At 36.9% G+C, this 22,221-nt stretch overlaps 1 protein-coding gene across 1 annotated transcript in view; it reads right to left on the bottom strand.

The window, feature by feature from the left end:
• The window catches only part of GRIA2 (glutamate ionotropic receptor AMPA type subunit 2), a 64,710-nt gene extending 42,731 nt beyond the window's left edge, over positions 1-21,979 (bottom strand). Inside the window, exons 1-5 of the mRNA XM_026847957.1 lie at positions 21,907-21,979; positions 18,546-18,785; positions 14,273-14,469; positions 10,004-10,057; positions 7,510-7,671 (exon numbers count right to left, since the gene is read on the bottom strand). Coding sequence (XP_026703758.1) covers positions 7,510-7,671; positions 10,004-10,057; positions 14,273-14,469; positions 18,546-18,785; positions 21,907-21,979 — 726 coding nt within the window. The remainder of the gene's footprint in view (positions 1-7,509; positions 7,672-10,003; positions 10,058-14,272; positions 14,470-18,545; positions 18,786-21,906) is intronic.
• Between the last annotated feature and the right edge of the window lie 242 nt (positions 21,980-22,221).

Raw genomic sequence — 22,221 nt, 5'->3', positions numbered from 1 at the left:
TATATACAGCTTGAAAAAAGTGGTAAAGAGTTCCTGAGAAAATAAGCAGGAGAAATCTATTCTACTTTATTGGTTGTTGATCCTTAAACACTTATAATTACTAAGTGGATTCAAATTCATAGAAACAGAGCTGCACAGGGACATCAAGACTTGGCTCTGTAGTTTTCTGAAGTCTGGCAAATACTTTTGCTTTAGCAGAGTTCAGCCATTTTAATCTGCAGAATCAAAGGATCTGGGTCAATAGGCCCTTTGTATATCTGAGACAAATCTACAGATATTGCCTCAAACCACTCAGTGTTTTCACTGACTAGAAGTTCCATTCTTTAATTGAGTTTTCTTAAAAAATAACCTAACAACCAAAACAAACCAACTATGCTGGAATGAGTGATTATTTAAGCAAAAGAGCCTTAAGCTATGCATGAAGTTTAACACTGAAATTTCTTATGTCCAGATTTTTCATATATACTTCTGCAACTAGAGACTTGCAAATACTGGGATTCAAAAGTCCAGTGAAACCAGATAGCTAGAATGCCAACTGCTACATGTGTCTTTTTTATACCCAGGAAACCAAACCACAAGGTTGGGAAAACATAGGCAGAAAAATCTCAAAAATCTACAGTTTTACAAGGGCACTTGAAAAAAAAAATTACTCCAGTTCAGCCTCTGATTAAATCATGTAATAAATACTGAAATTAACTCATTTTATTAATTCTTATTTATAGATCGTTATAATCTACTTGAATTCAGGCATAATCAATTGTATTTTTCCATTAAAACTGTAGCAGGTACACAGAATATCACTTATAACTTATTAAAATGACAGGTATTACAAAACCATTTTCCAACACACTGCAATCATAAGAGACATGCCTCAAAATGAAGGTATAGTCTAATTCATAAACTGTACACTTTTGCTTATTTGTCTGTATCTAGACCAAATGCTTTCTGAATGTCCAGTTTGAAGAAGTATTTTCACTGTTCCTTCTTACCAGTGGGTCATCTAAATTTTTAATTATTTCTGCAAGGTAAATAAATACTTTTATTTTTGTCTGCATTTTTCTCTGTACTCCATCCTTGAGGTAAATCAGCACCAGTAGAGTTAAACCAGCAGCCCTCAATTACAAGCTTTATTCTTCCTGCATACCCTTTAAGATTGTATAGTGTGCTCTTCATGATATAACTGCAGAAGTAGAAAACTGCCAAACACTTCAAATTCTAGAATCACATTATCTTTGGAAAAAAAAAAAAAAAAAAGATTTTGTAATACTTTTCTGAAAGACTAGATGACTTGGCTATAAAAAAAGAGACTTGAAAATGTGAAACTACTGAAGGCAAAATCAGAAGGCAAAACCAAATCTACCATTTTGTTATCTTTGCTATGCATTGATTGTGTGTGTGGGGAAGAGATTATATATCTTGAAATACAATCGTATGAATTCTGAACATCTGAAACATAATGTATCAGCATGAAGCTGTTTAAGGCACTGAAAACAGCTGCAATGAGTACTAGAGTTGTTACCAACTTCCAACACAACAGTATTCTCTACAAATGTGAGCTGTTAAGTCTTCAGCCAGGCAGACCCAAATTCTCCTCTTTATGCTGCACAGAGTTTCTGTATATACCATACACAGTTGTTTCAGAAATTTCTTGCACACCCAAAGCCTAAGGTTGCTCTTAGAAAAGCTCATCACAGTGTAGGATGGCTCACAGAATATAACAGACTATATCAGTTGGAAGGGACCTACTGATCATCTAGTCCAACTGCCTGACCAACAGCCCTGACCAGTTCAGGGCTGACCAAAAGAGTTAAAGCGTGTTGTTAAGGGCATTGTCCAAATGCCTCTTAAACACTGACAGGCTTGGGGCATTGACCACCTCTCTAGGAAGCCCGTGCCAGTGTTCAACCACCCTCTTGGTAAAGAAATGATTCCTAATGTCAAGTCTTAAACCTGCCATGGCGAGGCTCTGAACCATTCCCATGTGTCCTGTCACTGGACACCAGGGAGAAGAGCTCAGCAGCTACCCCTGCACTTCCCTCCTCAGGAAGCTGTAGAGAGCACAGAGGTGCTCCTCAGCCTCCTCTTCTCCAAACTAGACAAGTCCAAAGTCCTTACCCGCTCCTCACAGGACATGCCTTCTAGCCCTTTCACCAGCTTTGTTGACCTCCTCTGGACCTTCGCATCCTTCTTAAATTGTGGGGCCTAGAACTGCACACAGTACTCGAGGTGAGGCTGTGCCAGTGCTGAATACGGTGGGATAATCACCTCTTCTGCCCGGCTGGTTATGCTGTGTTTGATGCACCTCGGGATGCGGTTTGCCCTCTGGGCTGCCAGGGCATGCTGCTGACTCATACTGAGCCTGCTGTCAGCCACAGCGCCCCCAGAGCCCTTCCTGCAGGGCTCCGCTACAGCCACTCCTCTCCCAGTTTGTACTTGTATACTTTAAGCTTAGTATTTATGTGGTGGGTTACCCTTGGCTGGATACCAGGGGCCCACCAAAGCTGTTCTATCTCTCCCCTCCTCAGCTTTACCAAGGAGAGAAAATATGAAAAGCTTCTGGGTTGAGATAAGGACAGGGAAGGATCACTCACCAATTACCGTCATGGGCAAAACACACTTGACTTGGAGAAAATTAACTGAATTTAATTTATTACCAACCAAATCAGAGTACGATAATGAGAAAACCAAAACTGGAAAACACCTTTCCCTACCCCTCCCTTCTTCCAGGGCTCAACTTCACTCACAATTTCTCTACCTTCTCACCCCAGAAGCACAGGGAGATGGGCAATAGGTGTTGCAGTCAGTTTATGATCCATTGTTTCTGCTGCTCCTTCCTCCTCAGAGGGAGGACTCCTCACACTCTTCCTCTGCTCCAGCATGGGGTCCCTCCCACAGGAGGCAGTCATCCACAAACTTCTCCAATGTGAGCCCTTCCCACGGGCAGCAGTCCTTCACAAACTGTTCCAGCGTGGGTCCCTTCCACGGGCTGCAGTCCTTCAGGGAGAGACTGCTCCAGTTTGTGTCCCCTGTGGGTTACAAGTCCCGCCAGCAAACCTGCTCCAGCGTGGGCTCCTCTCTCCACAGGTTCACGGGTCCTGCCAGGAGCCTGCTCCAGTGCAGGCTCTCCACAGGGCCACAGCCTCCTTTGGGTGCATCCCCTTGCTCTGGCATGGGGTCCTCCACGGGCTGCAGGTGGATATCTGCTCTATTGTTAGCCTCCACGGGCTGCAGTGGCACAGCCTGCCTCACCACAGATTGCACCACAAGCTGTAGGGCAATCTCTGCTCCAGCGCCTGGAGCACCTCCTCCCCTCCTTCAGTGACCTTGGTGTTTGCAGACTTGTTTCTCTCAAATATTCTCACTCTACCAGCTGCAATTGCTCTCCTACAGTTGTCTGTTTTTTTTTTTTTTCCTTCTTAAATATCACAGAATGTAGAGGTGCTACCACTACTGTTGATGGGCTCAGCCTTGACCAGCAGCGGGTCTGACTTGAAGCCAGCTGGCACTGGCTCCATCGGACACAGGGGAAGCTTCTAGCAGATTCTCACAGAAGCCACCCCTATAGCCTCCCTGCTACCACACCTTGTCATGCAAACCCAATACAACTTATGTCTCACTAGCCTTCAAGAGGTAGTGTCCTACCTGTTGGAATTGAGCTTCTTCCTGGAATTAGACCAAAGGCTTCCCCCAAACAGAATGGGTTAATCAGATTAGGAAGTTGAAATAATTGAGTGTGAATGGATGTGTTGTCCTTCAGTGTTCTTTCACAACTGCAAGAAATTTGCCTTAGACCTAATAGTCTGACACAAGACCAAGGCTCAGAAAGACCAGCATATTTGTAAATACACAATAATGGATCAAAACGGGATTTCAACTTTTTATTATTAGGCTTTTGTTTTGCTACTTGACAAAGAAATTTGCCAGGATGCTCAGTGGTATGTTTTAAAGACCTACACATTCTTAACTCTTCTAGAATTGCATGCAGTGACTGATAACACCCTCAGTTACAATAGATATATTTTAAATTTAGTCTAAGGTAAATAGTATAGCAGTTCTATTTTTGAAAGATAAGACTTTTTGTAAAAAGACAGCAAAGTTTCCAGTTTAATCTTTAAATCTTGCAGGTTTTATCACTACAGGTACAGTGCAGCAACAAATGAAATCAGCATCTCATCTACATCCTATGACTGCAATATAATTCACATTTTATAAATTGAAGATACATTTTTAAAGCAATTTGATCCAGGTCATCCTCTGGGCACCTGTGGAAAAGGTTTTCAACACTGTTTTTTCTTTCTTGAACAGCACATTCCTTTGAAATGCGCTTTTTCTTAGAAAGAGGTGTTCTCAGTTTTCAGGACTGTACTTGGATGTTGTGATGTCTTGCCCCATCAGCTCAGTCATATTCCATCGACTTTCATTTTATAATGTGAACTGAATGTTTATTTCCTTTTTTATTAAAAAAGGAAGATACTACAACACACTTGCAATGCTTCTGCCTGCAATGAGAAAGCATTTGCAATTGCAAGGATAACATTACCTGCAAGGGACATGTAACCTCCTCTCATTTCTGTACTGATAATGTAGGACTTTTATTAGTCTTCCTATCTGTTTCATACAGAATTTGCAGTGACAGCTTCCTAGATTCCATGGGAACTAGTAGCAAAAACTTACTTATAACCACTGACAATTTGGGAAACTGCCTCAAAACAGAAATTGCAGAAAGGTTATTCATAAGAACATGGAAGGGACAAATGTGAGACCAATGAGTTAATCTGCTCAGTAATGCAGATGTTTATACACTACTCCAAGAAGCAAAGTACAAGAAGCACAGCTAGAATACTAATATAAGAAGGAATGGCATGTTCAGGAAGGACAGGTAGGGAATGGAATTCAACAAGAACAGATGAAAAATCCTGTATGTTAAAGGAATGACCACATGCACAGATATGGTATGAAACTGTCTAAATTGGCAGAAGTACAGAAAAGCAACACAGAAAAGATCTGTATGTTAGTGTGTATCTCATGATGAGTATAATTTCAGCAGTGTCATGATGGTGAGGAAAAAACAAAAAAGACTTAACACAAAAGCAAGCTCTGAAAGGAGTACTGTCTCTGAAACACATGAAGCCATTATTTTGATTTCTACAGCACAGCACTCAGATGCGATGTAGTACCCAGTCTGGCATTTCAAAGAAGATAGGTACCAACTAGAAAGGTTCCAGAGCAAAATGACAAACTGGATCTGAGAGTAGAAAATTCAAAGGAAAAACGATTCTAGTTTAGCAGGGAGGAAACCAAGGACAAATATGGCATCTATCTTCAAAACATAGAAGGACAGCTAAAAAGGAGAACTTCCACCTATCAATTAGAAATAGATAAAGGAGTAATGGATTAGACAACACAAAGGCTGATTTAGGTTAGATCAAAAACAAAAATAAGGCTATTTAAGCTCTGAAATAGAATGTTTGGGGCAACTGTGAAATCACTATCCACAGGAACTGCACAGGTATATCCGATTCTGCTCTCAGGCAGGGAGGATGAGCTGGGTGACTGCTCAAAGACCTTTATTGCCTTGTTTCTATGATTTCTATGATTCTATTCTAGCTCCCTCAAGGATGGGAATGAAATGTGAAATATCTCTATCATTACAGGTAATGGCAGGCAAAAATGACAAGTAATACATGTATAAGAGCAAAAGAGCAACACAAAGAAATACAGTAACTGATAAAACTCTCCAAACATTGCAATATACATCCACATTTTTCCCCCCATCAATACCTCTAATTTCATAGATATTGACTATCATAGATATTTGAGATATAAAGTCTCAATATTTTGACTAATTATCAGTGTGATCTTGTACATTCCCTTGAGCAGACAATATATAAAGGAAGACCAGCCTTTTTAATTGAATTTAAAACACGTTTTAAAGTTAATGAAATTAATGAAAATAAATGTTTCAATTTATTTTTCTTATCCATAACAAAATAAACCTCAAAAACATAAGATATTTAAATACTACCCTTCAACCCTTTCAATTCCTAGTAGACTTGAAAGGACCTATCTTGGAAGAAATAAAAGGAGTACCTGTGATAAAGCTATACATTTTAATGCTCTAACAAAACACTGCAACCACTTCATCTTATCTGACACACATACAATTTCCCCCCTACTGTAAGTAATACCAGATGTACCAGAGTCCTTAGCACTGTGTCCCACCATTTTATTTCTCCATCAATGAGAAAAACTGCATCTTAGTTTTAGTTAGACTTTTTTTTACTTTAGTCATACATTTCACTGTGATTATTTCCAGACTATGATTCTGCAACATTAGTAAGTTTTGTATCACACACAGCCACATCCCTTCCCTTTTTCCCAAATGAGAGCAATACATATTACATATATGTACGTAATATGGATGTATTTAGGGGCATGACAAGAGATCTAGTTTGTTTAGTCAAATGTCAAATGAGAAATTCACCTATTCAGTCATAAAGATTTTAAAATACAAAAATAACGACAGAAAAATCATGGCTTTGACTAAGTCACCCCCAAATTCGGCCTCAGAAAAAAGGAACGTACAAACTTTATTTTTTAATTTAAATTAAGGCTGTGTGCTTTAAAGGATTGTTTTCCCAGGAATTTAAAAAATGGTTCTTCTATTCCTTGCTGAAACTTCTTATCCATCTCATTATAAATCAAGAATATGCTTCATGTTCAAACTATAGCACAAAAAAAAGTTATGCCTAGAACATTTGCCATTTAACTTTTTGTCTTAATACATTTTAGTTATTTAAGTATTAATAAAATTTCTGATCATATGACTTAAAAGTAAACCTATTTAGCATTAAAATTACATTATTCTTTCTACCATCTTGCAAGCACTAATTGATTCTCGTAACAGTCACGGAAGGTAAGAAGGCACTATTATCCTAGTTTTATCCAAAGGGAAAACTGAGGTAAGGAAATGTAACTACTTGCACAGTGTCACATCTTGTGTCACTCAGGCCTGAAATCAGACCATGATTCTGTACTTCAGGCATATAATTTACTTTTAAAAGTTTTTGTAGGATTTAGGAATCTGTCTTAAAGCAACTGTTTTACCATTTCTTTGGGAGATTATATCAGAAAGCGCTAGATCTGTGCTCCCTGGAAGCCTATGTACAACTACATATTTGCTTTTAAAAAATTCCAAAACATGGACAAAACCCAAAAAAAGTCAGTAGATACTTAATATATAATCACATCCAAAACAATTACCTAACAAGTTGTTAGGCACAAATTTACAGTGGTACAAGAAAAATTAAAGTTGTGTTGAACATTTGCGACAGCGCAGCATATTTGCTTAACAAGTCCTGTGACAGAGAATGTTAAAAGTACCCCAGGGAATTATAAAATTGTGTTGGCACAGCTGATTTTGAAGGGCTTTCTCTGTCTCTTGTCTTTCTATTCCAATTCCCCTACTTCCTGTACATCTGTCATGGTTAAAACAAATGTAAGACATACCTTAATTGTACTTGTGTGTGCACCAGGATATTCTTTTTCCTCTAGTGTTGACCAACGTTGTATAAATTTTGACACCAGAGGATCATCATAATCAACGATCTGAAATCCTGAGACATTAGCTCCTCCAAACTGAATTTTTGACAAATCTCCATCAGTAAATCCCTGGGCATAGAAAACATTATGCCTATTATTCCAACAGTTTTGGCAGATATCTCAATAGTATATACATATAAAGTTACCATATGACTTCTTTTGCAGAAGCATAAACGAATGTTTTCTTCAAACAGGATCCAAGTTTAAATCCTGGGATGCCAGGATTAAGTCATCAGCTCCAGCAGCCAGTAATGCCTCCTGTTGCTAACTAGACATACACCTTTACAGAGCAAGGGCTGAGTGGATCTGTCGTTGTCATGCTTACTTTCCTAAAAATCCTGTTAATTCCAATAGGACTGCTTAAATGAGAAAGGCAACACTGACATAAGTAAAAGTTACCAAGCATGTTTTAGCCAGGAATAGTTACAGTCATAGGGGTGTCCTCTTTTTGTTAGGAATACTAAAGCACATGGAAGGATTTATCTCCTCTGCCTCCTCCTTCCGGTATAAAGAACGACTTCTCATTCTTACAAACTGTACATATGGTTTCTTTTCCATGTTTTTTATTTTACCTTCCCCAAATAACCATACAAATGAATTTACATGAAATACTGATAAAAAGAATTAGCAACTTCAGACTGTACTATCAGAAGTTGCTACAACTGCTATACTAGGTGCTCTTTAATTATTGCATACTAATGATACTCATCAGCGATGTGCTTTTGCATGCTAACACTGTTACTTCCACAGGGATCATTAAACTTTCTTCAATATTATTATGAGTTTGATGTTTGAATGGAAACATTCATTGTATACTTTCACCTCGTCTCTCTCTATCCGCATGTTTTATTCTTAAAATAGATTGATTTCTTGACTGACTGATGAGACTCGTGGAGAACAATATTACCATCAAGAAAAGAAGGTGAATTCAGTGAAGAAGATCAGATATGATCAAGTACTAGATAAGTTTTTCTTCTAACAGAGAAATACACAGTTTAAAAATAATTACTATATTTTATATTATACAAAAGATCTGCAATGCTTGCAGCAAAACTGTATAAATTTGTAAGAAGCAAATATGATATTAACAGCTTTAAAATACAAGATTCAATAATTTTTTGATCTTATAGGCTTACTGTTAAAACCATAGCTAAAACGGCAACTAGTTAACATAATGAAATACACTAGGTGATTTTTCTAAAATGTTTATTTCCCTTAAGACTCAAAATACTATTTATACACTTGCAATGCAAAATACCATATACAGTTAGGGAACACAGTAAGGGAATTTTTCAAATTTTGTAAGACTTTTATGCTTGCTTTGTGAATATCAATACCTTAATTTCTTTATCCTAAAGATTAATGTTAATAAACATAAAAATGAAACTCCACTGTTCTGCTTTTAAAGAGTATAAGGCTTCTCCATGCCTGTCTAGCAACATACATGATTCTTCCAAACACTGCCCACTCAGAGGGGGAAGTGTTTTCATTAAAGGTTGGGAGGAGACAGAAGTTGTGTCTGAAGTGTGACAGACACACTATGGTCGTTTTGTTTCTTTAGGCCCCTTAAAGGACTATGGAATACAGAGTATATATTAGAGCACTCTGGGCTCTGCTGGAATGTATACCAAATGTTATCACAGTCCAACAATGAACGATGAAAAAAAATTATTTAGAGGCACTCACACCATGCAACCCCCAAAACTCTTTTCTGGAACAGAATTTGCTTTGTCTGTTACAAAAAAAAATAATCATTGGAGTACATTTCCTAGCTTCAGTAAATAAGTGTTGCTGACTTTAATGTCAGTAAAATGGCCCTTCACCTTTAGACACAATTTCAAAATTACCTTAAGAGAATTTAATGAGTTTATTGAACTTTCCCTCTTAAGAACACTATTAGCTATACTGTCTGATCACCTGTGTTCAATAAGAGATTAATTCAAACTGATTACAAACCAATCTGAGGAATGAAGATGTGTAAAGCTGAAATCACTAGTCTAACAGAATGAAAGCTAGGAACTGTGATTTTTAAGTACTTGGAGATGAGAGAAGAAACATTAATTTGCTGAATGAATGTATCAGTCTACAATGCAGAAAGTTATTTTTCTGATTTCCATACCTACTTTTCTAAAGTATGTAGAAAAATGGATGAAGCTCTACTTAAGGTGCTAAGCAACCCTCACTCCTATTGAGGGCAATCTCACAGGAGGCAATTTAAGCCCTGAAAAGACTCAACCAATAAAACAAATACCATCTCAACACATGCATTCATTTAGAAAGGATAAAGACATTTAGCTTTTTTCTATTTTCTAAAATGCAATTAAAACAAAATACTAGTTGATGTGCTTCCATAAACAGTAAAATGAGTAATACAGGTATTTTAAATATTAAAAATGCTTACCAGATTTGCAATGATATAATGGTATCCTTTAACATGTTTACCAATTGTGATAACCTGTAAAAAAGAAGAAATATCCCTGTAATGGAGAATTTTCACCTGACATATGGACTGAAACTTAACTGCAAAATCCAGTATGATGTAGAACCTAGTTATGACTTATAGGGTATGCAATACTGAGTTTGTTCTTTTTTTAAAATATTTTTATCTCATTAACAACTTGACACACTCTCTGCTGGTGGAAATTAGTTCTGTTGAAATCCAAGTTCCAAGATCTGTAAACAGAGGAGCTGAATGCTCATTACTATGTTGTGCCTTAACTAGACAGGATAGAGTGGGCATCATGCAGTAGAAGCACTGTGTCTCAGAGATTCCTGCTTAGATTCTGCTCCCTCTGTAGCAGAATTGTAATGTTCCTTGAACTAGAAAAAGTTTAAAAGACTACCAACATTAATGAAAGCATCTACATTATGAGAAAGTCTTTTTAAAGTTCAAATTGTTGCTTATTACCCTAAGGCTTCCTCATAATCTCCCTCAAAGCCAGCTGGTGGTTTCTCAGCAGTCTCCACTGGCAAGCATGTAGCATAGATTCTTCTCCCAGGTAAGACTAATTAAGACTATGTCTGCATGGGGAAGTTTACATTTTGAAGCAAAACACTTCTCCAGAGAAAGGATGTGAGAGATAAAAGGACTATAGAGGTTTCCTCCATCTTTTGAACAATGAGAACAACTTAAGAGAAGATGATTCATTTATTTCCTCATTTGGCATAACTGAAATATTCAGAATAGGTATCCTCTAACTTATATCAGGCTAATAGTGAACGACATTCCACATACTTGCTTTAATGAAGTTACAGAAATATAACTGAAGGCAGTGTCTAACAGTTTTATATCACTAGAGTTTAAGACTGAGAGGATCACATTACATAGGCCATAGAAGTTATTATTCCTCTTTTGAGCTCAATATATACATGATATATAAACTTAATTATTTTAAAACAGTTACTTGGTTCAAACTACTTAAAACTCATTACTTATTAAAAGGTTTAAGAACTGTATTCAGATGTATTTCTTATGCAGCTGCTGCTTCCAAAGAAACTTCAGTTAGACCAAATAGATCAGATCTTCTGCATAAAAATGCTTCTTCATCACTGATATCTGAGAAAATGACCAGCAGCTGCAAGTCTTTGTCAATGGTTAGTAACTCCTCTCTAACTGACACTAGGTACTATTTCATTAATCTAGGTCTCTAAAACATTGCCCTGTGCCACTCATCCATACAAACACTAAGGATGCTGCCAGTTAAAACTCTGAGAAGATCAGTGATGGCTCCAAAAGCCATGATGAAGGAGCTGTGGATCCAAAAGGTATTCAGCAGTGTCTCTAGTTTACACTAGCATCTCAGGCAGGGATGGAGAAGAAGTGGCAGTAATTGCATGGCTGCCCAAAGGGGGAAATGAGATTCTACAAAGGAATCTGGCTGAGAAGAGACAGAGGCTATATAACAAAGAGCATGGTAACACTGACCTGCCAAATCAGAGAAGAGCAATATAAACTAGTCTGAGGAGAGCTGGAGAACTGAAATATTTTTCAACTTCAATTTACATAAATTGTTGAAAACTGGAAGAGAAACTGTAACATGAGACAAAACCCAAGAATGATGAAGCAACTTTGCAAACACATCACATGTCTATACAAGGATTCACTGTCTAAAGAGAATAATTGGGTGAACCTGAGGTTGCCACCACAGCTTAAAATGTTAGTGGGATAAAACAAGGCACTACAATGAAGGTTTGCTCAAGAATAGAAAGCAAGGCAGAAAGTAAAGAAGTTGCTGCTCTGTATATCAAGAAAGCAAATAATACCTCAGTATTCAAGAAAAGTCTTATGAACAGAAAGCTTGTTGCATGTCTCAGTGAAAATTCACAGAAAAAGAAAAGGAATACTGATACAAAGGGTCTACTTCAGGCACCCTCATGAAAAGAAGGAAATGAGGGTTTTTTTTGGGCCAGGAATTAAAGAATTTTTTAAAAAGAATAAATCTGCTAGCAAAGCAAGACTTGAAGTATATATTCTGCTTTCAAAAAAGAAATCAAAGGATACTCAAAGATACTTCAAAGGATACTCACAGACCCAGAAACACATTGTTCAAGCACAGACCTTCATTTTAAGAGTTGGAAAAATTAATAAAGTTACTTTAGATTTTATTTTAGGCTACTTGAGAAATTGAAAGTGGGTTTACTTTTTTATGTAAGGAAGGGAAGTTACAGAAACAGAGCGTAAGGATAATGGACTTTAAAACCAAAGCAAACTCCAGAAACTGCTATGGCATATTACAAAGATAATTTCAAGGCTAAACCCATATGAGACAGCTAACAGCAATTTAAGAGATGATATTCTAGGGCATAGCAATAAACTATTTTGAGTAGAACAACTAACTGAGTTATATTAACTGACCTGTGTGGCTGATCCATTTGTCTAGAATTCTGTGCCTTACAAATCAAAACAGCAGAAACAAAAATTTATCCATCCATATGCTTAAGGAGTAGCACAAGTCTGTGAGGATAAGCTGAGAAAATTTAAGACTCAAAACAAGTTAGAAAGTGTAATTAGGGCAAGAAAAATATCTCAGAGCTTCAATCAAACTAAGAAGCAGCCAAAGACAAAAATAGATCTATTACTACACAAAGACAGTAAAAATGAGTGGCAATTCAAGGGTAAAGAGGGTTCTTGTCTTTAAAAAGTGGTGAAAGGAGAAACTGTCAGCCAAACTTTCATATCAGGGAAGCGATTTTAATGAATATTACATACTTAATTTTAAAAGAATCTATAGGATTATTATAGATGATAAACAGTCAATATAGTCTTGTCAAGTTCAAAATATGTCAAAGGAATTTCTTTCCTTTCTCTGACATGATAGCAAGTCTAATAGATAATGAGGAAACAGCAAAGGTGACATATCGTGAGTCTAATAAGGCTTTTGTCCTTTATGATACCATTACAAGCTCTTAAGGGAACATGGACAAGACAAAAGTCACTGTAAGGTAAGTGAACAACTGCTTGAAAAGTCACACGGATCCAGATAAGTAATATTTCTCTCAAGCATTACTTTACTCAGTACATTTCTTGATGTGGATAACAAGTCAGAAAATATGATTTTTAAAAAACTGTAGAAGACAGGGAGGTTATGAATGCTCTGGAGAACAGGATCAAATTCAACTTGATCTTGAAAATTAGAGAAACAGTTTCTGGATACGCATTCTAAATAAAACAGACAAATATGATGCACTCCATTTAGGACACTGGTCATTGCCTGAGCCTCTCCAAAATGCAACAACCTTCATAACAAAGACCAAAACAACAAACTCTTCAAAAAAACTTCAAACTAATGCACCTACACTCTGGTGATATGTCCCTACAGATGCTGCATAGTTTCACATGGACAAGCTCAAGCGAGCAGGGAGCTAGCCTTACAATTTTCCATCATGCTCTGCATGCACAAACAGATACAGTAAAATACAGAGACAGTATAACCTTCCTAGACACTAGGATTGAAGAGGTGGATTTGAAGGTAACGCAATAATTTGAATCAGAGGACTGTAATTCTGTTGTTAGAAAGAAAATATTTTTTAAAAATCATTTTGGCAAATAAAATATATGTGTGGGTGGAGAGAAGACATAATTTTCTGTTCCATTTAAAGCTCAGGATGCCTTCATTATGGAAAACAGCATCTATTTTTGGTTAACACCTTAAGAGAAAGACACAAGGACAGTATGAATGACAAAGAGCTTAGAAACATGAACTACGATGGGAGTCAAGTGAAAAAGAAAAGCTGTTTACATCTTCCCAAGATACAAAACATTCTTGGAAAAAGCATCAAAAGTAGAAAATACTTTCTAGGTGTAAGGAGAACTAATCCCCAGTCATAATATACCTATTTATAAGGCACCATATATAATAGTGTATCAACTACATATAATATAGTATACTACTTAGGTTGTGAAATAGCCTTAACATTTTTTTTTTTAAATAATCAGTATATAAAAATAAAGGATCATCCAGATAGAATTATCTTGCTTTTGAGCAAAGGGAGGGATTATAGTATTTGTATGTTCACTTTCTGCCTGCTATATATGTGGTCCTCAATACAAACCTGTCACTTCCAAATGATGCATAATAATCACAAAAATAGGGTCAAGTGAAATTAACTCGTTACATTTACTTATAGAATATAGCTAATTGCTGCCACTGAGGAACAGAGAATAGCAAACCTGATCAACAATGTCGTTGACTTTATCACGCTCACAGTCCAAAATCACTCGCCTTTCCTTTTTTACCTCTAGATCTTGAAACAGTGAACGGTAAGTTTCATCTTTTCTGTCATTGTTAATATTTCCTACATTGATAGCAGTCACTTGCCATTTCTTTTCAGCAGCAGAATCCAGCACAGCTTGCAGTGTTGATAAGCCTAGTGAAGCAGAGGAGAAAACAAAATATGAGTGATAAAGCTTCAGGAACAACAAGCATCTAGAATGTGATTTATGTGATTACTTATTTAAGATTTCCCTGTAACTTGTTTGACCTGTCACACAATGTTAGGACTTAGAAATGAAGATATATGTGCACCCAATCATTTCATATTGCATAAAATTTCTATTTACATCACTGCAAGGAATCAAGAGTAGGGCCTTGTAAAGACAACCTTCAGGTTTTGCTTCAACCTTCTTCAGAATTGGCTTTTGCCAGTGCCACTAATTTACTGCTGGAATTCCACATACCTGCAAAGAGGTCTTCCAGGAGAAAAGTGATCCAATTACAGCAAGAGTATCAGCTGCTTATTCTGAAATGCTATTGAACTGCTTTTGTTTTCAGCGCTTGAGCAGTACTGTATTGAAACCCAGACTTCACTGATGTCTATGGCAAAATTCCTATGTTCTGCAGTGGTGCTAGTGGAGTTATTTCTGTCACCTACAGTCATATCCCTGATTACAAAAGATGTGAGAAGTATTTTTCCATATAGAAAAGAAGGTTCAATGCTAACACCTACAAGCAGTCTACAGAAGTTTGCTTCCATTTTAACCTTTTGGTACCTGCCTGACAGGAAACTGTAATGTCTGTATATATGCAACTGCCTACAACATATAGTAAAATCAGTGAAGACTTTACTTGATTGGTTTTCCTCTTCAGGAATTAAATAACAGAGTATAGAAACCTGAAAATTACTGCTGGAAATGAATTTTTGCTGTATAACAAATACCATTTTAACAATTTCCAGCAGTACTAGGAATTAGACTTGTTATGTTAAAATTCCTTCCAGAGAATTCTACATAATTCTACAGAACAATTTTAAGGATATCAGATAATATTATAGAAGAAAATTAGACTTTCTCACAAGCCAATTGATATTTTTTTCACACTTGTCTCCTCTGAAACCCAAAACACCAAGAGTCTATTTAGAGACAAATTTCTGACTTGGTATGTAAAAGAAGCTTCAGGTGTAAGTCTCATGAAAAATAGTAGTGTTACGCCCATAAACGTAGAAAGAAAGCACTAAGAATTAATTTGTTTCACAGTTTGTAAATACATCATTAAATTAAGATTGGTCAGTGTTTAGCAATTCAGCTTTATCAGTGAAAATGGTAGTGACATACAGCACTATACTAGACTGGACATCAGCAAAGATAAAAAACTGAAGGCTTCCAAAAGCATAAATTCAGTGATCATCTCAAATAGTTCTGGTTTTCTATGTCATCTTTCAAGAAGACTGATATGAAGTTTTGTATGTCATGCAATTAATATTTATTTTAAAGTAATAGATAACTACAGTCCAATATAAACTATTTATAACATTAAATATTGAGAACTCATGATAAAAGGAAAGGATAATTAATGTAAGCAAACTCAAAGATGTAGGGAATATCTTTAAACATTATAAAGCACTAAAGTCTATACAAAATAATGTTTTAAATGATAATTTAAAGTAGTTAAAAAACCTCACAAAAAAACCCCTCACAAAAATGGAAAAAGATGTAAACTGAATCATTGTTTCAGATCTCATTTCAGGTCCTCCAGTCTGTCTGTATGTTTCCTCTAAGTTAAACAGAATCCCAGTTAGGCATAAATTAATAAAGGCTATTAATGTTAATAATATCCATTACAAAAGTTTTCTATATTTTACTCCTCTGATCTTCCACTTTTCCTAAGGACACCCTTTTCTTAGGGTGTTCTCTGCAGAGATGTCAAATGCCTGCCTGGATTTCTTGCTTTTTATAGGTGGAAGATTTGTCATCCGCATACAGTTTAGTTTATCCTGCTGGCAATAACACACTGCAAAAGAATGAAAAACAAACAAACAAAAGCATTCACAGCAATACTTCTGTGGACCTATCTGAAGAGTGGAAATAGAAATGGGACTCTGCAGAGGAGAAAACTCCAACAAATTCAGTTGCTTTTTGTAAACTGCAGGAATACTTCTGTCTGGGAACCTCATGTGCCTGAAACTCTTTGGTCATCATGAAGACAAACTTTTAATTCAGTGAGCTCTGAAAAGGAGGACTAAACAGAGGCTGAGTAAATTAGTGATTCTGCTACAGATAGAATCCTCCAATTACATCACTACTGTTTCTAAAATTCACTGTTTAGTGAGGAGGCAAGGGGCGTAAAGGACACTAATCCACATTATATGAGAGTAATTGCCATATTAAACCAGTAATAGCTTGGACATGTATATACTGAATGGTCTTACTTCTTATAGAGAGGAATGAGATATGCAATTGCCCTGCAACTTCAACCAGTCAGCCCTTAACCACAGAGGAGCTGTAGAAGTAGCAATAAATGATTCCTTTGGAGTAAGTCATCAAACTAAGTCATATTAGCTTTCTCAGCTTCCATGAAGAGTAAGCCTCTTTACCTTTTTTATCTCACCCCTGAAGGTAGAAACATTTTAAATTACATATCATTCCTTAAATATACATTACCATCACTACATTAACACTTATGCAAAAGTGTTTAGAGGAATTGTGGAACCTGTGTATTCAGGGTTTGATGTCAGTGTTGCTGACCACATACTGCTTGACTCTGCAGGTTAAGCTTGTGCAATCAGTGGGAGCACTGAGGAGCAACAATTTACTCAACATAAAGGCAGGAGCTTCGTGCCTTGGAGCCTGTTATCACTGTGGTGCCTTGCCACAATTAAAACAAGAAAAAAAGGCATAACCAAAAGGTGACTACAAATAGCAATTTAATGCTTTTATTCCTGCCCAAATTCAGACAGTGCAGCTTACAAGAAGAACTAGGTGTTTTTCAGTATTTCCTAAATATAGATCACACACAGGTCATGTACTGCACACTGCTAGCTGATTGACAGAATATTGGCTAAGCAAGTAGTTTTATATCTGTCCTTTCTAAAAGGACAGTGAATGTTTCTGATTCTAAAGTGAATTTGAAAAGGATCTGCCAGAGAAATGGGCTTAGGGTTCTTCATACCCCATGACATTACTGTTGGAGGCTACATTTCAGTACTAGTTTTTCTAACTTTAGTACTTAAAACAGTGATAAAGAACTGTCATGAGGACGTCCCTTCAGCTTCTGAACAACTTAATGTATTAAATGGCATCAGAATGCAAAGAATCTAACGTCACTGCATTACTCGACAAATCGTGGTGTAGTATAACCATCCTTTAAATCTAGTGGTATCTTACCATTTAATGCGTACTTAATATTCAACTCTGATCAATGAATATGTAGGTGAGCAACAAAAGAGCCCTTTTAAAGGGAAGAGGAGAAGGTAAGAATAGAAAATTTAGCCAAGAACTACTAAGTGAGTATAAACTAAAACCAGAATGACAATAATGGAAGTCCACAAAGGGCAGTCAAAAAAACCCCACTTCTGTTTGATGTTACTTCTTCTCAGAACACTAATTGATATTTACAAATTATTTTTCCCAGTTCATAAACTGTTATATTATTAGTACTACAGCCATAAAAGAACATACGACTTGAGGAGGCTGTACGGTGGAGTAAATTGCTTACAAGCAGTGTATTTGGGCTTATTAGCAACAACAACAAAAAAAACCAAACCCTAAGCTCAATAGAGGAGAGGAACTCGAGTAACTATCAAAAGCAGTCTACAAAGAAGCAGGGACTGCATCCAAGATTCTTGCTTGCTTGGTGCCCAACTATTGATTTTGCATGTGTGGAGTGAATCCGTGATAGCAGACTGCCCTTCATGCTCAGTTTTATTTCCCCTCAGATGATTCTTTAAAAAAAGAAAAAAACTTTTCATAGGAATTTGTTTTACAACATGTAATTAATCTCATATTGCTTATTAGTACATTCTTGCAATTCTATTAATATATACTGTACTAATTTCATTCACATTTAAATAGTTTTTCTGTCCCAAAATCTCATTTCTAAATTTAAGCTTACACTTACACTTGATACTGGGAAATATTCCTTTACTTGTTTACTTTCCTAATACTAACTCAGCATTTTGGCAAGATGTATCTAGCAAACAATGTGCAGATAAAAAGTACCATATCTTACCTCTGTCACTGTCATACAAATATGCAAACTTGGTCCACTGATAGTATTCGATTAAGCTAAGAAGAGCTCCCTTGAGGTCAGGTCTCATCTGAATGACAAAGGGATGCGTTCCATCTGTTGGGAAGCTGGGAGTTATGAAGGAGACATGAAGAGTCCCACAGAATGATGTTATGGTATTTACAGACTTCTTGTCATAGAATCCAAAAATAGCAAAGACTCCTCTTGAAAACTGGGAGCAGACTAGGACAGAGAAAGAAAAACAATTAGGTGAGAGAATTTTTTCAAAATATTTACTGAAAACTCTATCAGGTAAATATTTATGAGAAATAATGAAAACATCTAATCGTATAAATACCAAAAGCAAACAGTAATACTCTGCTATGGAGATTATTATTTGTTAGTATTATTAATCATTAATATAAAGATTCCACTAGAAACAGCAACAAAAACCCCTTACAAATCAGAGACATGATTCACATTCCTAGACAACCAAATTAGAACTAAAACTCACCAAGTTATTCTTAAATTTGAATTATAGGGTAAAGAATAGTGATGCAAGCATCAGTGGTAGCTGTGATTTATAAAATGAGTCATTATGACCACACACAGTATTATGGAAATAGATAATATTTTGTCATGTTAAAAACAAATTGGCTCTGAGGTCAAGACTCGCTGAGCTTTTTGCAAAATACCTTAAATAACCTTCCATTTGGGGATATATAAAGCCAAAATTAGAAGCAAATTTATTAACGGCAGAAAATTAAGAAGCTGATTTGTTTTAAACCCCTTGAATTTCAAGGTGTTGATTTAATTCCTGCTCTGCAGGGCTCAGCAAAAGCTAGTCCTTCTAGATGACACTTGCGGTTACGCTGCAGAAAGAATAACCTCACAGGCGTAAATAACAGGCTGATTATTCACTTTTTATCACTGGAGACAATTCAAACCTATTGATGAACGCTACTGACCACTGCAGCCTGTGTAAAAGAGCTAGTTCTGGTTTATTCTCTTCTTTGACACTGCAGGCTATACTATTGCCTATGTTCTAGAATGAGGGAACAGTAAGGAAATGTTCATCTCTGACTAATTCTCATTTATAACCTATACATTCTTTGGTTTGCACATAGTCACCTTGAACAAGAGACATCTTGCTAGAGAAAGCATCTAGTCAGCCTCATGGCAATCCCTGCTATACCTGACCTGCTTATAGATAGAAATCACAGTGTAATTGAAGCTATTTTTGCCCAGCTATTTATTGCACTAATCCTTGAATATAATATACTATATACACTAATCCTTGAATATAATTCACTTAAGGTCAAAACTAAGCTGACTTATCTTTAAAATTTCTCAGACTTGAATTAATAATACAGTATTTTCTCTTTTAAAGTAATCACATCTTTATTTATTTTTAAAAATATCATCCCTTTATGCCTATTATTATTCACCGCTATGCTCTTTTCATGGCTTTGCCTATCTAGCTTTGCTACCACAGTCATCTCTCACATCCTAATTACTTCTATACACCCAATTAAAAGCACCTAAGCAGCATGGGTGAAATTTTGAGTCTGCCAGTTTCAACAGTTATCACCTATTGACTTTAATTAGGTCAGAATTTCACTTTAGGTGACAGAATACAAGCGATTAAAAAACTTGATGTGTTTTTTGCAAAAGGATGCTTGCTGCAGGTTTTTCAGGGCTAGGGTACAAGATGGTCATACCTCTTCCATTCCAACTGCAAATTATTATGCAAAGTTTCAATATTTATCCCAAGTCCATTAAGGCTATAACACTGCTCATGTTTAACAAAGGTTTCTGAAAAAGGCTGTGAATTTTCTGAATAGCTTTTCTGTTTAAGTTACTGGAACTCCTTGTTCTATTCCAAATCACTATGCCCTCACTGAGACAAAACCAACTTACTACCTCCCCACACACTCATGAACAATTATTTCCCATCTGCAGCAAAGGCCAACTGAACTTGCTTCAATAAAGGCGTTAATGTCTCATAATCCACCTTCAAAAATACTCATTAAAATAAAGTACCAGTTTACATTTGGATCCCTGAGTGAGAATTCTGCAGAAGACTGTTATTGGCATGCTGATGCTGCATATAAGGTGACAGAAACAACAAACCAGGATCACTGAAAAATAAAAAAAATATGCCAGTATTGACGACTCCTAGGATGCTATCACATCTCCTGTCACACTTACTGCTTTTCTTCAATCACTAGTCAATGATTTTAGGCATAGATAAATAACATTGCTTATAATAGCCAACAACCAGGGCCAGCTGCCTGCACCAGAAAATTTGAAAACCACAGGTGATGCCTTCTCAGAAGCACCACTGCCATTCCTAATAGAGAAAAGCCTGGGTCTTTGGAGCACTGTACTCCAGTCCCATGTCTTGGTTCCTTTCCTCCGCATCCTTCCCTCCTCTATCTGACAGTGGAGACATTTGGATTCTCGGGCCTTGGTTAAACATCTTTGGGGTAATAAAGTTCAATCTGTCCATGCTATTGGGAAGTTTGAGTTAAGGCTCTGTCCTGGCTCCCTAACTCACATAACTAAATAGTTCTCAACTTCTGTTTAAAATACACTACAGTTGGAAAACAAACAAATAAACAAATTCACACAAAAAAATCACAATTATTTGCGATGGTGAACAAAAAAAGCCCAGATTACTCATGCTAGGCTTCAAGCATGAAATGGGATTATTAAAAGGTGGGCATGTACTGGATGGAGTTCTCTTTCCATATAGCAGTCTGTACGGTGCTGTGTTTTGGATCTGTGGCCAAAAAGTATTACTAACACACCAATGTTTCAGCTGTTGCTGAGGGGTGCTTACACAGCATCAAGGCTTTCTCTGTTTTCCTCTGCCCATCCCAGCAAGGAGGCTGGTGGTAGGCAAGAAGTTAGGAGGGGACACAGGCAGGCCAGTTGACCCAAATTGTTAAAATGGATATTCAATGCCAGGTAACATTATGATCAGCCATAAAACTGTGGTAGAGGATGAAGACAGTGGGGGGTCTCTGACTTACAAGGTGGCTGTTGCTTGAGACCAGATGGGCATCGCTCCACTTGTGGGAATGGGTGAATGACTGCCTCTGCATCACTTATTTTTTCTCTTTCCTTCACTTATTAAAATGTCTTTATCTTGACCCACAAGTTTTCTTACTTTTGCATTCCCTAGTCTCTCCTCTGTCCACTGAGGACAGGGGGCAGGGAGTGAGTGGCTGTGTAGGTGCTTGGCTACTGGTTGGTGTCAACCCATGACAGGGTAAAAGGTGTTACTCCACCTTCCAACCACAGGACAGACCTGTTAATACCCCTGGCCTGTGCCAAAATGGAGGAATTAGTTCTGTACCTTTATAGTGGTACAAACATTCATCCAGTCCACGCTCTTCAGAAGACAACTGCTGCTCTTTCCAAGTAATCATCCCTGACATGACACAAAGTCATACCACCTCTCTTCACTAGTTACTATTGATCAAACACAGTTCTCTTGGATTAAAACAGCAAACAGCTCTCCATTTAACAGACTTTACACCTGGTAAACAATCAATCTTTACATGTATGTGTGTTCTTCTGGTGAAAGCAGGTAAAACTGGAATTTTGATCTCCTCTCCTGCACAAAGTGAAAGACAAATAAAAAGCACCACCTCTAGTAGAGCAAATCAAG

This window comes from Athene cunicularia (assembly GCF_003259725.1).
Source record: "Athene cunicularia isolate RWA chromosome 4 unlocalized genomic scaffold, athCun1 chr4_part2, whole genome shotgun sequence".
Taxonomy (NCBI): Eukaryota; Metazoa; Chordata; class Aves; order Strigiformes; family Strigidae; genus Athene; species Athene cunicularia.
The sequence above is the reverse complement of the archived record's forward strand: the minus strand, read 5'-3'. Positions and strand labels throughout refer to the sequence as shown.